This window comes from Anguilla rostrata, chromosome 12 (genome assembly GCF_018555375.3).
Source record: "Anguilla rostrata isolate EN2019 chromosome 12, ASM1855537v3, whole genome shotgun sequence".
Classification (NCBI taxonomy): domain Eukaryota; kingdom Metazoa; phylum Chordata; class Actinopteri; order Anguilliformes; family Anguillidae; genus Anguilla; species Anguilla rostrata.
In genome coordinates, this window is record NC_057944.1 from 20,273,439 (window position 1) to 20,291,901 (window position 18,463).

At 47.2% G+C, this 18,463-nt stretch overlaps 1 protein-coding gene across 2 annotated transcripts in view; it reads left to right on the forward strand.

Annotated features, from left to right (window-relative positions):
- The window catches only part of LOC135235586 (F-BAR and double SH3 domains protein 2-like), a 74,729-nt gene that overhangs the window by 376 nt on the left and 55,890 nt on the right, over positions 1-18,463 (forward strand). For both annotated transcript variants that reach the window (XM_064301181.1, XM_064301182.1), the window contains exons 2-3: positions 2,615-2,712; positions 16,671-16,716. In XM_064301181.1, coding sequence (XP_064157251.1) covers positions 2,615-2,712; positions 16,671-16,716 — 144 coding nt within the window. The remainder of the gene's footprint in view (positions 1-2,614; positions 2,713-16,670; positions 16,717-18,463) is intronic.

The following is an 18,463-nucleotide window of genomic DNA, read 5'->3' on the forward strand; positions in this document are numbered from 1 at the left end:
CATGTTTTGGAGCTGTGTCTGGTTTGTGGAAAGGGATTGTTGGCTTTCTGGCTGGCTGGGGACGTTGAAATAATTGCAAACATTACTGGAATGTATTTTCAGCCAGCCTGCATACCCAGCTTAACGTTGCCCTGAGCTTCACCGAACGATAATTAAATTGTAGCGGAACTGAACTTAACGGCGATGAAGTTAAATGTTCTATTCCAAATGTAGCGAGCAAGCGGACAGATGAAGTGGTGTTTTGTATCTCAGGCTATGGTTCTCTGTGGGCGCTGCGATTGGTGTTCCTTGTATTTGCAGAGATCCATTTTTGTTGACATCTTTTGAACATTTTTGTGGACGTCGCTGACCTGTAGAAAGAATCATAGCTGGCTAGCAAGCCAGGCTAACTTAAAAAAAAAAACCCATAATGGCTATATGGCAGTCTTTTCCAACTATTTCCCCCAAATTAAACGAGATACTATCTCAATACGGAGTCAGAGGCATTTTGTAAGCAATTGAAAACCACGACTGTAGCTGTACATTTCAGCATCTCTTCGGTAGGCTACGTGCACAAAGTGAAATACGTGTTTAAATGATTTCATATTGTTTCCCCTGAAGTAACTGCGTTTTTCCTCGAATTACAGTACATGCTACTAATATATGTTTATTTGCACCTATCCACAAAATATCCCTTTGTAGAGAAATCATTTTGGGGAAAAATTGTTTGCTGTTTATTCAGCGGTAAAGACATTTGGCTAGACGCCAGTGGTTTCATTATGATGGAGACGAAGTGCATGTACATTATCACATGTGACAGTCGATAGTATTAGCTTTTTAAAAATGTTGATGCAAATTGCAGATCGAGCGATTTGTGTGATTATTACTCTTATCTAGATTAGTGTTGTGCAGTTAATTTTAGTCCCTTGGACGATTTTCCCACGCTCAAATTTAAAATAATAACGGTCTCTTTCTGTATAAATCAGGAAAATGCGATCATTAATTTCTGTACTATTTCAGTCTTTTGTTTGAACAGTCCAGTGTGACGCGAATTGTCCTGTCAGTTGTAGGTTGCTTATGTTTTAGACTGTGCACGGAGATTACTGTATTGATTTATTATGCAGGATGTAGATATCAGGTTCCGTGTAACCTCTCTGAATGAAAGGTTTAAACAGATTTTTTTTCCTGTAAACCGAACAGCGCTTACCGTAGGTATTGCCATTGAGGTATATAAAACCCTGATTACTTTTATGCCACTTCCTTCTGAGATAAATACGGTTTCATTTATAGAGCAATACTGTCGACCCAATACACGGGGAACTACAATAGTCTGCTAGTACATCTACATCCTGTTTATGTGATACGGGTATTATGCTTTTTGTTGTCTTTGGTTTTTGTGGGATATTTTTATATTGGGTGAAGGCGTGGAGAATCTGAGTATTTTAGATTATGCTAATTTATGTCTTCTTAAGACGTAGCCAACCAAAGAAAAAGCAACTTTTTTCAGCATGGTTCTCCGTTAATTACAGCTTGCTTTCTGCAAACAAGCTTGTCAAGTCATAGTTGTAACATAGATAGTCCTTATGTTTCAGACTACTCTCAATCGTTCCTGTGGAGAATAGCATGGCGTGCCTGCCCTCCAACAGCTATTACGGCGACACGAGGATAAGGATTCTCAGGGCCGCAGAAAAAAATAATGACAGAGGCAGTGGGCTTAACCCAGACGGTCAAGGGATCAAATCCCTCATTGTCCGTTTTGCCAGAGTGCACCACCTGACTGGGCCTTGTAAATTGGGTGGAAGCGTCCAGTGCAAAAAAAAAAAAAAGTGTTTTTCAAAGTAAACTCTAAAAAGTAAAGCAATAATCAGCAAATGAATATTTAAAATGAAATTTTGACTGTAGCACCACGTGAGCTTTTTGCCATACAGTTGAGATCATTATTGAAGTAATAACATCAGAACAATAGTTCAGAAAGTCCTTACAGAGAATCAGTATATGCCAAAATTATTGGTCAGTTGCTCATCCTGCCACCACCCATCCATCACTTTCAACACCCCCCCCCCCCCCCAAAAAAAAGAAGTGCTGTCCCTAAGTTGGCCCTGTGCCAGGGAAAGTGACCGGTGGCAGCTTGAGCGCGGTCGGTCTCAGAGGAAGAGGTGAGCCGCGAGCGGAGCGTTCGCTGGGCTGCTGCTGAGAGCCACAGACGCCCCGGGGCCAGGAAATGGGCCCTGTTCAGATCAGCCCGGGAGATAGGCCTTCACTCGGCTTGTCTGATCAAACCGGACCCCGCCAGCTTCTCCCTGTCAGCCCCTCCAGCTGAAAATACGGTTTGTGTGGACGTGGAGGTTTTTGGGCAGTTTGTGGGTTTTTTCATGTGTAGGCCCCCCCTTGCAAGTCCCAGCAGTTTCGGTCAGATGGATGATGGATAAAATCTGGGCGAATTACATATATTTTATTTTTAATCGGCTGATAAAGTGGGTGTGTCAGGGCAGAGTGTTATCTTCAAAGTCGGAAGGCATGAAAGTGGCCTTCATGTCATCCCTCTCTGGAATGTGTGTGTGCGCGTGTGTGTGCGTGTAGGGTTAACAGTGGTCTCTGAGTAACATGGCTGATGTCCGTTGTGTTGCAATTGTAGGTAAAAGTAACCCAGGAGCTGAAGAACACTCACGCTGAGCAGATGACCAGACTCCACATCAAGCACCAGACAGAATGTGACTTACTGGAAGACATGAGGTAAACGGCCGTGTTGTGAGAGGCTGAGAGGGACCAGAGGAGCAGGAATGGCGGGGGAGGGCGGAAATATCCGCCTCTATTGGAAGAACATCCAGATTAGAGAACTCTGGGATGTGACGAAGGCATTTCCTCTGGACTTCCTGCTGGCGTCCCAGGCGCTCCCCCAGACAGCTGGAAGCTGCCGCTGGAACAAACGCAGCGCAAATATTTGTCCTCCTCTGCGCCGCTCTTTCACTACGAGGGCGTGAGATGCGTTCGGCGGCAGATCCCGCGCATTCCGCGGCCTGGTGTTTTTGCGAGGCCGTGTGCTGTTAGGGGTAGCGGTGTTTGGTGGGGATTGGAGGGGTGATTGTGTGTGTGTGTGTGTGTGTGTGTGTGTGTGTGCGCGTGCGCGCGCGTGTTTGGAGATGTGAGCTGCAGTGAGAGAGAAATGTAAAAGACCATCCCTTAAAAGGATTTCCCATCAAAACCCCTGTGCTGCTGTGAGCTGTCGAACGCAGAGAGTCTAGCTTTTCTGGTACGGTACCTCAGGACCCACCACAGAAAGAACCCCCCCACCCTAACCCCCATCCCCCGCCACGCGCTTCGCGTGATCGCTCCTCCACTTCACACTCTGCGTCGGCTGTTTATTTAAAGCAGGTATTTTCTCACCCGTTCTTGTGCGTGCCTCTGTGGGCTGAGGCACAGAACAGAGAGCGATTCCCTGTGGAACGGGCGTCAGCGCTGTTTGTTTTAATACGCCTCGTGAGCTGCGTTGCTATGATAACTGTCCATCTCGCCTGCCTGCTCGCTGAACTCACTAACGCAGGACAGACAGAGTTCAAGGCTTAACCCTTCAGATACCGGTCAAATTTTCCCAATTAGCAACAGTTTCTGAAGATTTAAAAAAATTTATTTTTTCAACCGGGCCTGAGAATAAAATTCTGCGATTTCATATGATTGTACATTTCCAGTGCTCTGTGTATACTCTGGACCCCAGTCTGGTGCAGAGCACTGATAGTAAACTCCTGGTGCTCCCTGTGGCCCCTACACCCCCACTTTAAAGACCACCCAGGGCTGTTCTCTGCAACTGATGTCACTGATTTAGCCTGACTTACTTGCATATCACAGTGAGGCTTGAACCAAATGTAGCATCTTTTATCTTTAGCGGTGTAACTCGAGTCAGGTCAGCCCCCGCATGGGCACTTCTGTCGGTGTGCCAGGGCTGTGTGGCACGTGCCCCTCACCTCCTGCGGTCCCAATCAGGGCTTCAGCCGCCCGTCCTTTTCCCAACCCGCCGCCATGACGCCCCGTACCCGTCCTCTCTGCTACGGAGGGGCTGTTTCTGACAGGAGCGAGGGATGGAGAGAGAGAGACAGAGAGACTAAGGGCGAGGGAGGAGCTGAAAGAGGGCAGAGAGAGACAGGCAGAAGAAGGAAGCGTAGGCAGTATTTTCAGCAGCTCAGTAGCATAAGGCATATTGGTGAGGATGGCCTGTCTCTCTCTTACAGTGTTTTACTACCAGCATGGGGCTGTTCCTTTCTTTGGCAGAGACGGCCCAGCAGCTTAGAGCTCATTGGTCATTATTTTGCTGAACAGATATAGTGCAGTATAATGTTCTTTTATGAGCCTATATCTAATTGTGTTTTCCTATAAAGGGTTGTTTAATAATGATGGCTTACTTGTCTTATATACTTTGATTATATGGCCTCTTGTGTATTGTGCATTTAAGTGCGTTTAATGGTCTTTGAAGTGAGCAGTGTAAATATGGCCATGTTGTTACCCTGCTGCCAGTGCGAACGAACCTGTTAGCGTCTTGCTTTCCACATATGTAGCGTGCAAATCCACAGAGCCGCTCCTTAGTCATTAACCTTAACGTATCTCCGGCCTTTATTTAATTAGCAGGGGTGTCAGCCAGCTGGGGCTGCCTCCACCCAAGGGAGCCCTCCGTCAGGCTCTGATGTTTTCCAAAAAGCCTCGGCTGCCTCGCTCTTCAAAAACAGCATCGAAGAGACGTCGCCCTCACACGCTCTTCAGCACGCTTTTGGCAGAAGTGTTGCGGTTTTGGCATCTACGCTGACCCCACCTGTTGCGGCCCCCCCCCCCACCCCCCAGTCTTGGTCATAGTCAACACTCGGGTCCAAAACTTAGCGGGGAGTCCTGTTGGCAGCAGCGGCGAGGGCGGGAAGGGCGCAGTTACCTCAGCTGCAGTAGCGCCCTTAGCGCGCAGCCAGGGGACTTGGCACCTGCGTCCATTTCGGCTCCGTCAGAGAAACTGTGCAAACAACTGAGCAGACAGGCAGGAGAGATCCGCGCGCGTGTCGCTTACGCTACGGGTTATGACCGCGGCAGAGAGGAGGGAAAGAGCCACAGACCAGGACCAAACAAAAACAATCGCGCCGTGTTTACACTGTTGTTGTGGCAGTACTTCGTGTTTGCGTAGAAGTTGGATTCTAGAATCTGTTGTCTGTGGTTTGCCAGCACCTTGTAAAATGTGCTCTCGTGCCCATTCATGCAAAAGCACTAAGACAGGGTGTTCTTGTCACGCTTGGGAAATGCACTCTGTTGGGACAGAGGGTCGGTAGATCAGGGAAGGGTCGAGCTGGAGTTCACCTCCCCTTAACGGCCTACGCTCTGCCAAGACTGGGGAGAGGGATTGGGGCTCACCGTGTCTGTGGTCCTAACGCACCTGTGGATCCCTTTTCTCTGTCCCACAAAAGCCCCAACGCTGCACATCCCTTATTCCTGTCCCACAGAAGCCGCACACACCCCAGCACTGAGGGTTCCACACAGACCGGGCCCCCTCTGGAGCCGCGTGATGGGCTTAGCTTCACGCTAGTGCGGTACGCCCCGGATCCAGGCCAGGCACCGGGGGCTGCGTCAGCCAGTACGAGCAGACGTCCCCGGGATCGGAACCCCCTGGTTTTTTTGGGAGGGTTAACGTCCGCCCAGAAGTGTATCTGGGGAGCCGTCTTAACAGCAAAGGCTGGTGTCGGTGAAGAGGTCGGGGTCGAGGCGATTCAGGTCGCGTCGCTTCCCAGCCACAGCGGGGCGTGTAAGAGGTGCTCTTGTCATGGGGGACGCACCCCGCCGTCTCGTAGGCTGCACTGGGACGGCACTTCTGTATTCGTTCAGGACTGTGCTGCGGTGGCTGTTCGGGTCCCTGCTACAGTGGCTGTCTGGAGGTTTTTCTTTGTGGCATTTGGATGACTGGTGTCTGGGGCTGTCTACCCTTCAGGCTTCATTGTCTGGAAGAGGATCCATAATAGTGAAGAGCTTGTTTGAGTTCTCCTGGCCAAATCCCACACTGCTGGTATACAAACACACTGTCTCAAGCATCGCTCTTTCTGTTTTGAGCCAACTGTATGGGCCTCTCTCTCTCTCTCACTTACTCACTCACTCTCTCTCTCTCTCTCTCTCTCTCACTCACTCACTCACTCTCTCTCTCTCTCTCTCTCTCTCTCTCTCTCACGCACACACACACACACACTCACATCACAGTAATGGAGGGATGAGTAGGGGTAATAAACCTTTTGGCTTCAGTACTTGGTAGATACAGGTAGCAGAAATAAAACCTACAACTTGCGTCACATCTTTAAGAGATGAGGTCACCAAAGATGTTGTGTAACGTTATGCATGGCCTGGCACAGGCTCAAGTTCCTGGATGGCAGGGGGATCATGGGAAATGGCAGAAATATCAGGAGGCGTGGTGGGCTGCTGCCCGTAGGATATTAGCAATGATTTCCTGTCTGGTGTCCATGCCAACCTTTAATAATGTGGCCCCGGTAACCATTTAAAGCCCCTCTCCTTGCCTTTTATGGTGATTTTTAAGTCCTGAGTAGGTTTCCCCTCACCTGCCTGAGTAAAACTGTTGACATCATCATTCAGGAACACTGGACGAATGAGAGGGAGGGAGTGTCTGATGTCATCATGAGTGTTCTATAATTAGCCCCTATGTCTCAGATGGTGTTTCAGTGTGAAATCCCCCAAACACTCCCCTTTAGGTTTATTTAGGTTAAGCAACACAGCTGAGGCTGACTGCCTTCCTGAGGAACTGAGTCACAGAACGCACCCAGGCCCGGTCTGGATAACGGCCCTCCCTGTCCAGACTGAGGAGCCTCTGTTCTGACCAGAGCGCCTCGTTTCCCCGAGCCCCCGAAAATACTTTCGTTTCCTCTTGTCACGGCAGGCGACGTTTTGGTCGTTCCTTCGTTGCTGGAGCGTGAGCGTTTCTTTGAAGCGAGAGTTGACACGTGGTCGGGGTGGGGTGAGTGCAGCAGGGTTTCGGAAACGCCCTGCGCTGCTTTCCCAGCGGCTGCAGTGTGCGCAGTTTGTACCCCTGGCCTGACGACACGCTCCCCTACTCACTGCAAAGCAGTGCAGCACCTGATCCTCATCTCGCAGACCTTTAAAGCTGGTGTGTGGGTTGGAGCTTAGGTGAACATCACTGACCACAAAAGGCCCTGAGACTATTTCACACCCTCAGTGAGACCTGGAGCCTCTGCTGTACGGGTCATGTGGGCATGGGCTGCTGCGGGTCTCGTTTGGGGATCTCCTACCTCAGCTCCTGACGCAGGAGAGAGAGGGCGAGGGAGAGAGAGAGAGACAAGCGGGAATCACTGGAAATTGTTCAGCTTTTCATAGACGGCACTCCAAGGGGAAAGATGAAAGGGGAGTTTGTTTTCCGTCCCACATCGCCAGAAAGAAAGGGGGATGAAATAAGCAAAAGCCAAACGGAAAGAAGAAAGGGACATGCTGCGAAGGGACCGTGTTGTTCTTCCAGATCTTCCCTGTGTTGTTTATTTATGAATTTAATCGATTCCGGCGAACGTCTCCAGGCCGGGGCCTCTTGGATTCTCCCACATCTGCTGGGTGGGACCGGACCAGAATCTGCAGACACATACATAAACTCACAGATACACAGACAAACAGGACACAGACGTACACATGCATAAACTCACAGATACACAGACAAACAGGATGCATAACATACACGTACATAAACTCACAGGTACACAGACAAACAGGACACAGACGTACACATGCATAAACTCACAGATACACAGACAAACAGGACGCATAACATACACGTACATAAACTCACAGGTACACAGACAAACAGGACACAGACGTACACATGCATAAATTCACAGATACACAGACAAACAGGACGCATAACATACACGTACATAAACTCACAGATACACAGACAAACAGGATGCATAACATGCACATACATAAACTCACAGATACACAAACAAACAGGACGCATGGACATACACGTACATAAACTCACAGATACACAAACAAACAGGACACAGACGTACACATGCATATGCGCATGCTTACGTAAGCACGCTCACGAGCAGACACACTGAAAGATGCTTTTATAGGTGTCACACTTGTGTGGGTGCACAGGGATTCATAAAAAATGGACAGACAAACAGGCACATGCCGTCATCAGTCGCACACACGCACACACACACTGTTCTTATCCCGTGGACCTCTCCGTGGCCTGCAGGGCTCTGAAGGTCTTTTGCACCCACTTGACCCCTGGCCAGTTGGGGCCACAGAGGTCAGGACTTAAAAGAGCAGAGGAAGCTCGCTCACTCGCTCGCCCTGCTGAACACCAGTGCCCACAGCCTGCTGTGTTCATAAGGCAATGCACACCACGCTGCGTTACGCTCGGGCTGTGCTGAATATGGAACATGCCCCCGCCAAGGCGTAACTTGGCGGGATGGCATACCTGCCATCCCAATACTATGATAAGTTCGGTGTTAATATGCAAACTATGACACAGTCATATGGTCAGCGTTGAGTACACAGAGAGACCATTGTTGTATTTGGTGCTGGTAAGAGAAGCAGGATGGCGTGATAAGTTTAGTGTTACACAGAGTTGTGGTTTGTGTTAAGTAGGCAGATGTCGGTGTGGGGCGCAGAGAGCAGACGCTGTGTTGTGAGTGGCGGCGGGCGGCGGCGTGATGTCACGCACCCAGCGGCGCACCCACATCCCTTCCGTTCAGATAAACTCCGGGGCCGAGAGCTCACACGACATCCGGTGCTTCGGAGTGCCCCGCACGCTCGGTCCGCCTGCATTCCACCGCTATCTCTCGCTATCTCCCGCTATCTCCCGCTGCCTCCCGCTGTCTTATCGCATCTCCTGAGCGCAGGAGTGAAAACAAGCCAGAGGAATGCAGCCAGGAGCCTGGAGCTTCGTCAGAGCATCTCTGGGCATCTCTGGGCATCTCTGCGCATCTCTGTGCAGCTCTGTGCATCTCTGCGCATCTCTGCGCAGCTCTGTGCATCCCTGGGCATCTCTGCGCATCTCTGCGCAGCTCTGTGCATCTCTGGGCATCTCTGGGCATCTCTGGGCATCTCTGGGCATCTCTGTGCATCTCTGCGCATCTCTGTGCATCTCTGCGCATCTCTGCACATCTCTGTGCAGCTCTGTGCATCTCGGCATTCCTTCGGAAAAGAATCAGTCGATGCTGTGCAAAGAGGGAGATTCTGTGTGTGTGTGTGTCGCTGTGCTCTTGTGTTGTGATACTGCTCTGCCGCCACTCTGTGTCAGTTTGTCTGTCATGTTTGCAGGGAAAGGCTGTGGCTTCTCTTGTGGTTTTTAAGGGTTTGTCTGATGGATTCCTTTTGACAAAGATCTCTTTTATGACATCCCATAATGTGCACCTTCTTTGTTTTTTTTGTTTGTTTTGTTTTGCTTTGCTTTTGTTGTGGGGGTATTGTAAATGTAAATACACTATTTCAGCAAGCTACCTCATAGCCTATTTTGCTGCTGCAGTGCAAATTAAACAAGTTCCGAGCCAACTGATGAACAGAGAAGGATTTTGCTTCTCTACTGTGAATTAGCCCCATCTGTAAGGTATTACATACCTGGTGCAGTCTTACTAATGCACTCTAGTAGGTACACTCTACTAGGGACACTCTATCAGGGACACGTTACCAAGGACACTAAGGGGCCCTGTGGCAGGTGCAGTCCTGCTCCATTCCTCTACAGATGTGGAAGAATAGCGGTCCACATGGTTTCCATGGTGATTAGATGGAAGGTGGCCAGCAGCATCACCAGCAGCCTCTGGGCTAATTTCATTGGGAAGGAATTTGGATAAACGGCACTTAATTTTCTGGTCTGGCACCCATCCAGATAGAAGCTGCACTGCAGGCACAGAGAGTGGAAGAGGTAAGAAGTCACAGCGCTTCTGCTGGACAGATAAAACATTGCTCTGAGTTGTGAACGAAATAGCTGGCCAATGAATTAATCCTTGAAGTGGTCCTTGAAATTAATTTCCAATGCCACCAAGGGTACTTCATGAAAAATGATCCTTAATTCACTTGTTGCTTTAGCTTTACATAGACCTTGAAATCATTTTTTCAAGTTGTTACAAAATGTGTTTACAAAATGAGTCATTGTTTGGTTGGATGTACAAACATGGCTTTAACAAAGGTAATTTTAAAAATCAATATGTCCAAAAAAAGGTCAGAACAGAGGCTCCTCAGTCTGGACAGGGAGGGCCGTTATCCAGACCGGGCCTGGGTGCGTTCTGTGACTCAGTTCCTCAGGAAGGCAGTCAGTCTCAGCTGTGCTGCTTAACCTAAATAAACCTAAAGGGGAGTGTTTGGGGGATTTCACACTGAAACACCATCTGAGACATAGGGGCTAATTATAGAACACTCATGATGACATCAGACACTCCCTCCCTCTCAATCGTCCAGTGTTCCTGAATGATGATGTCAACAGTTTTACTCAGGCAGGTGAGGGGAAACCTACTCAGGACTTAAAAATCACCATAAAAGCTTTTTGTCTTTTAGTTCTTTTAGAACATATAATCAGAAATAAAATGAAAATTTAAGATAAAAAATGTAATTAAAGCCCACATAGTGAAATATCTCTACCTGTTTGGGACATTTGGGGGTGTTTTCTGTTGTTTTTGGATGTATTTTTTTAGATTTAAATACTATTCTCGTAAAGGAAATGCAGTTCACGGCAATATATTGTAAATATATTGGCATTTTGGAGAACATAGTGGTAAATATATTTCACAGCAATGTATTGCACAGTGTAATATATTGCAATATCTTATAATGGCAATAATTTATATATTTTCGGCAGTATATTGATAATATATGTTTAAACATGTTGGAAGTTATATATAAAACACTGCTATATTTTTTGAAATCTAAAAATATTATAGCAAACCCTCCCTGATTTCCCACAGCTTCCTCTGTGTTTACTGGGGTTGTGGAAAAAACACGTATGGGTAGATGGAAACAGATGAAGATGAGATAAATTATCAGAGGATTACTGACATGCTTGTTTACCTGTGCAGCTGAAACCTTGGCAGCGTAACCTTGGCAGCAATATGCCCAGGCATGTCAGAAGATGTCTAGGGTCGATGAGTGTGAACACCCCTGAAATCCTACTATGCGTGCATATGTGCCTGCCTGCATACCAGCATGTGTGTGAGAAAGAGAGAGAGAGATGATTTGTGTCTGTGTGTCTGTTGTTAAGAAAGGAAATGTAAACTCTAAATTTGAAAACTTCCGTGTCCCCACAAAATGGATCTGAGTGACATCACTTCCTCCCCCTCCGTTTTTCAGTGTGTTGCCTCAGCATCCTGCCCATGTTTGTGCTAGTTGTGGTGAGAGTGTGGAGAGGGAGGGTGGTGTGTGGCTTGGTAATGACTTGGTAAGCTCAGTCATCTTCACCAGCTGCCTCCAACGACACAGGCAGGTACAGACAAGTACAGGTACGGAATGGTCTGTGAATGAGCCTGACATGTATGGCAGACAGCTGGGTAAATCAGAGGGGTATTGCTGTACAAACTGACTCACCCACTCGGTGGCTTCCATTGCTCAGGTCAAGGGCATGAAGTCACTTCCTCTTTGACCCTGCATTTGTTTCTCTCTCTCTCTCTCGCTCTTTCTCTCTGTGTCTGTGTCTGTCTGTATCTCTCTTTTCTCTCTTGTCTCTCTGTCCCCTATTGTCATGGTTATATCAGAGACAACTGAACATTTCACCTCACCCAGGTCCCAGGTGTTACACGGGCCTTCTTAATTTACTGTTGAACGTAACCCTCCAGGCCTGCCCCAGAACACCAGCATGCTTTTAGAGACTGCCCCCCGACCTCCATTAATCTAGTTTCTGTATGAAGTTGCACACCTGACCCATGCCAGTGCACTGGACATCCACTTCACGCCAGTTCTGTCCTGCCAGTACCTAAAGAACAGCAGACTGAGGTACTTCAAGTTGCGGTTTGTCCCTTGAATAAAAAAAGAAAGTTTAATTTAGGCTCTTCCTGTTATTTTGGCAAATGTCTGGTTTGTAACACGGGGAGCTTTGTAATTATTGGGTTTCCACTGTCATCTCCCTGCCTCCCTGCCAAGTGAGTGGATTCTTCTGCCGCAGTTTTTCTAACCCCCCCAGGGGCTCAGGACAGCATTGGCTGTGGTTTATATGTGTGGAACTTTTCCTCTGGCTCCTCCCACCTCCACTTTCCACATAACCGCCTCCTCACGAATACCACCTGTTCTGTGGGAAAGTGTTTCACACGCGTATGCTCATGTGTGTGAATGCGCATGTGTGTGGGTGCATGTTTGCATATGTGTGTGTGTGTGTGTGCACGTCTGCGTGTGTGTCTGTGTGTCCTGGGGTGAGATGATCGGAAGAAGAGCAGCAGCAGGGCTGCTTTGGAATCTGAGCGGGCTCGCCCTCTTGACCCTTGACCTCTGGCCTCTCGACCTTTGCTGCTGCCGCTTCCTGTGAAGAGGGTCCTGTGGGAATGCGATCGGGGGGGCTGCCAAGAAAAGCACACAGGGGAGACTCAGCCAGCCTGCATATCATTGGCCGTCTGAGCACTGTAAAATATGTGGCCCCTGGAAAGGTAACAACCTTCATTAGACGGCTTATAAAGCAAGACCCTTCCAGAAGGAAGACTCCCCTCCCCTCTCCCACAGCTGCAAATCAGCTCCATCCTATAACTGCGCTCTGCCTTCCTCTTATCTCTCGACTGTAAAAACACTCCCTTTTTATAGGGAGGACACAGCCCTCTTTCCCTAAACTGTGTGAAACTTGTTGGTCATTACAGTGCCAGCTTTAGAGGAGTAGATGGATGCCTTCCTCCCACGCCTGTAGAAATTACAGCTCCACACTAAGGCAGACCAAAAGGGCTGAGGAGACCACATGGGGTGCCGGATCCCTTTCATTATACAGAGAAGCACACCCATGGGAATCCACTGACGGACATGGTGACTTTCATTTGTGTGGTATGAGGCCTTTTTCGCAAGGCAAGACAAACGTGAGAACGAGAACCGTCTTCGGCCGTTGGACTTGTGCAGAAAGGCATTGCGTACAAGATGGTTTGAGAAAAAGGATGTGGCAGTTTTTTGTTTAGTTTTTTTGCGCCTCTGAGTTCCCCTTTAAAGGAAGTGATTATGGGAGGATAAGCGCACTTTGCCCGGTTACTTCTCATAAACGGTTGTTCTTCTGCCCTCTGCCTTCTTCTTTTCTGAAGGGGAAATCCTGAGGATGCAGCTGCTTCACACACCTGTGCGTCTGTGTGGCCTCTTCAGCGGCCCCCTGATGGTGTGTGTGTGTGTGTGTGAGAGAGAGAGGTAGAGAGAGAGTGAGACGGAAACTCAAATGTACCATGACCAGGAAACCTCATCAAGTCATTTGTCATGTTTTAGATTCCTTTTTAGCCCATCAGTGTAATCTCCATGTTTTTTTCACTGGGGTTTGTGTGTTTTTTTTATTTTTTTATTTTACAGCATACTTTAATAGAGAATGCTGGAATGTTTCAAATGTATATCCCTGGTAAAACTGAAATTAATTTTCAATAAAACTTTTCCATATTTTTGATTTATGTTTGAAATAACCAATGCGCGCTTTGTATGAAGTCTGGTGTTGTTTTGTAGATGTAAATGGCGAAGGATATGATCTATTTGGAGAATGTGTGAGAAAGGAGCAAATCATATGGGTGTGACTGCATGCTTTCCACCCACAGATATAACAGGGCCCTGCTCTCTGATAAAGCTCTGTGGCGTCACAGAAATAGATTCACTAGAATTGTTCTCCTTTTAAATCGTGGTGTACGCAGTATGCAAAGTATAGTGTCGTATATCGATTTGTATCTTATCGGAGTCTTCGTGCAAATTCAAGTTGAAAGAAAGGGCCTCCCTTTTTAGTCTGGGATTGATTCCAGACTGACCTGGTTTCCTGTTGATGTGATGGTCAATTGACTGTAGCTCAGCTGATGGATGGTGGATTTGCATTGGCAGAGTTTCGCTCTTCTCATCCCGCCTTACTGTCTCTCTCAGTCTGACAGGCGTCTGCGCCAGCCCGTGTGGTGCATGAAACGCAGTCTCCCGGTGTGGTGGCTGCTCAGCTCAGCTAGCGGGGTGCGAAGAGGAGAGAAGTGCCCACAACTATGGAATGGGCCTACAAATTTGACTGTGCATGAAAGGCTGGAATAGGCCGTTCACTGGAAGGAAAGATACCGGGCAGGAAAGCTTTACTTCATGGCAAATGCAAAATACCGTTGACAACAACAGATAAGGCTGGTCAAATTGCAACTGTCCCTGATTGTGTATTTAAAAATGCTAGGGTTGTACATATTTTGTTCTTTTACACTTCATTAAAGTTTGCATCTGAGATATAAACAGCTTGGAGTACTACCCTGGGAAGTGTGTTTTTGGCCCCTCTTGCCAGCCTCCCTTTGAGCTGATAAGCAGAACATCTTTACAGCAAGTGGAGAAGGAATTTGTTCATGCGCTCTGTTTAGGGAGACATTTTAAACCTTGAGCAGTGATATCAATACCATAAAGCACAGTAAGAACTTTCTTATTGGAACCCCTCCTTATTTAGTTTATTCCTGATGATTTAATTTGCTTGGTTCCCTAGACATTGCAAGAAGAACATCAAAAGCACCTTTATATTTGAAGTAGTTTTTAATCTGGTATGTAATATATCTAAACCATGTTTATGTAAGACTGGGTAGTTTCGTGCTAATCCACCTGAACTGTGACCGACATGTTAATTCCATGCCTATGTTTAGAACTACTGCAGCTGATAAGGGTGTTCTTTGACTTGTGGTTTCCCGGATATCTGTACTTGTCTCCACAGGGGCATTTGGGAGGTTAGGGTCAGCAAATTCCTCTCTTGCGTAACAGATAAACTTTATTGTGTGTGTCGACGTGCGTACACGTGTGCACACCACACGCGTGTGGGAGATATGTCCCCAGAGACAGAACCATGAATATACATAGCCCTTCCAAAAAGCCTGTTTCCATGTTGCCTGGAGGTGAAATCTGATGGTACGTTTGGAGACTGTTTCCCCATGATGCAACTAAGTTTTATAGATCTCCATCTGTGGCCCTTGAATTTTTCTTTGCCTTCCAAACTATCCAGCTCACTGTGTGTGACAGCAAGGTTTACAGTAGTGTTCAAAGTCCGACTTATTGACTTAATCATGGAAAGTTCGCAAGTCTCCTGACTTGTGAAGGTCAAGTCAAGTCAAGTTTATTTATAAAGCACATTTAAAAACAACAGAAGTTGACCAACGTGTTGTACAATGAAAATTTAAAATAAATTAAATAAATTAATTAAATAATAAGTATAAAATACAATACACAAAGACACAACACATGCCAAGCATTAGGACTCATACGCCAATGTAAAAAAGTGGCTCTTTATACGGGATTTAAAAGAGTTAATGGAGGGGGAAGACCTAATAGAAAAAGGTAGACTATTCCAGAGCCTTGGGGCAGCTTTGGAGAAGGCACTGTCACCTTTAGTTTTTAACCGGGACAGAGGAACAGACAGGGGCAATTGGTCAGAGGATCTGAGAGGCCTGGAGGTGGAATAGGGGCAAAGGAGGTCAGAAATATAATGTGGTGCCAAACCATGTAGTGCTTTAAAAACAAATAATAAAACCTTATACTCGATTCTGTATTTGACAGGCAGCCAGTGAAGAGAGGCCAATATAGGGGAGATGTGTGTCAACAGCCCTCGTCTTGTTTCTTTTGAGAGTTCTCTGCCTTTCCCGATGACGATGGATTTTGCATGTGTGTCGCCTCATATACCCCAATGAAACAGGAGGCTATGAAAGGCCGCAGTACAGTTGCTTAAGACTGAGGCGTGTTAATAATTGTGCTGCACATCATTTGGGGCAAACAAACATTACTTGTTAAACAAATCTCTTTGCTCTGACCACTTGTATTAGTGTAAAATAACAGAATATCCCCAGTTTTTGAGCGTACCATATACCGTACCTACAGGGCACTGTGATATCTAGGCCTATATAGAATCACCAGAACCTGACCATCGCACGCCAGATTAGGTTTGAAGCGCTGCTCCCTGTCTTTTCACAAGGGCAGCACGGGCCCCCAGACAAATCAGAGCACGCTTGGTTTGCCGGTGTGTGTGACTCCATGTAGGCGAAATGAACTCCCTTTCACAGGAGAGCTCCTCTGTCTCCCTGCGCTTTGCCTCACAGCGAGAAAGCCAACGCGGCGTGTACTGGCAAAATGCAAACAAAACGCGCAGCAAAGTGCCAGCAATGCCCTGCCACCGTACCCCTGGAGGGCCAAGCGGCGTGTGTCATTGTGATGTCGTCGTTGCCGTGGTGAGAGCAACCACAGGCCACTGCTGGGGATCGTTTAGCTTTATAAAATTGTATTTAATTGCACTGATTTGATTAAAATAGAACTAGATCGCCTGCCGAATGAACAAAATGTGCACTTATGTTCCAGTTACCTAGTATTCTCAGACCATAGTAGCTATACGTCTGTCATATAACAAGCAAATTCTTTCAACATACTTTCTGACATGACTGAACAACTCTTGTTCAAATGTGGCCATTCCTTTTAGGAAGTTTCTTGGCGATTCTGTTTTGAGTTCTGCGTAGTTAGTACTTTGTGTGGTGAGTTCCTGAAATCTGAATCCTCTCTTTCTCCTCTCTCTCCTGCAGGACATACAGTCAGAAGAAGGCTGCCATAGAGAAGGACTGTGCACAGGTACGTGCTGTTACTCTGTCCATTGGTACAGCGCCTCGGCCTGTGTCCTCTCAGTGAGTGGTGGTGCTCTGTCCGTACCATGTGACCCAAGACAGGGACGTATTTATTATTTTTGTCTCATGGCGCGAGGGGGGACTGTGGATGAGGGTGCACTATGTAAATGACATCATCTGCTTCCTCGCTGAGCCACGCCGCTTTTAGGCTGGCAGGAATTGTGATGACCTTCTCCGAATGATGTCATCTGATTGTTTGACTCGTCAGTGCTGTCTGTTTTTAGTGACAGTTTTTTTCTCATGTTCCCGGCCTTATATATTATGTACTGAGTTACCATTGTGGAACAGTAAACCCTCTGTAATGTGCAATGCAGTAGATTAGATCACCGATCATATTCAAATCAAGAAGCTCGCATCGAGTCATCCTTGGTTGTTCTTAACTAAGAGAAAGCACTTGTACAAAAGCACATTTTCGCAGACTGTTTAATTCTGTGAAGGATCTGCCTGGATCTGAACAGGATGAAGGAGTGCTGTGTTCTGTAATTGCATTTACGCTGTGCTATGAGACCGTTGACACTGCAGTGTGCTATGAGCAGTGCTAAATTTGTTGCGGATCCTGGCGGAACAGGGTCCTGACAGGGACCTCTCGGTTTTGGACTGGCTGCGTCCTGGGGAACTTTTTACGTGGATCCTACAACTCTCGATGGAGAAGGAAAATGAAAAGGAAAATGAATATAAATTAAAATTTATGTTTGTGTCCATGACATTTGGCGGCACCCTCTGGTCCACAATTGCTTCCCAGCCCTCCACCCCCCATCACCTGCCTTAGCGCTGCTTGTTGTGGGACCTCAGGCTCTTGGCTCACCTCCCTCAAACAGGCACTTTTTGTTCCAGCACCTCCTGATTTACAAATGAAGCCCTGGCAAGGAGAGACACAAACTGTAGTGTGCTGTGGAGGGGCTGAGTGTGCGTCCTGCTTTAGATGGGTGTTGAGATTGCCGTGAGAGAAATTGGACAATTTTGTGTACTGTGAGAGTACTGTTGAGATCTAGGTATGCCGTGAGAATATTGAGATCGCAGTGTACTGTGTGTGAGTTATTGAGATCATAGGGTGCTATGTTATTGCCACAGATGAGTTGTTAAGATTGCGTTTGGTGTGAGGAATATTCAGCGTCAGAAGGACAGCAGGCTGGGTGACTGTCATTTTGGCTGGCTGAGTCATGGTCAGCGCTCCCTCGAGGCAGGCCTGTTTTTGGGGGCTGGGCCTCCTTCGCGGCGGAGATGAAGAGAGCGCACACTAGCGTGTTCAGATTACACGGTCAGTTTCCAGGCAGAGCATCGTCACGTGCAGACGAAGCTTCTCATTTCATACCTGCCGGAGAATTTTATCTGCTGTCACTGATTAATTACCTGTGCACCTGCCCTCACTAATGAACAAGCTACCCCTCGTTAGGTTTCATTTGTCAGAACGCGGTAACTCCAAAAACATTCCCTCGTCAGTCATGTTTTTATCTTCTTTTTAATTGTAACAAGATCAGTTTGTTTCTAAGTGTATTGGTGAATGAAGAAAGGCAGAGTGTAGCGTGGGGGCTGGGGGAGCCAGTATAAGACCCCTTTCTCTTACTGGACATTTAGACTGTTTGTGTTGTCATAGCCCCCTTTCTCTCTGGTTAATCAGTTTTTCTCCTACACGGGTAGTCTGTACTGGCCATTAAAGAAGTGACAGAGCATTAACTTACAGTTGAAGTCAGTCT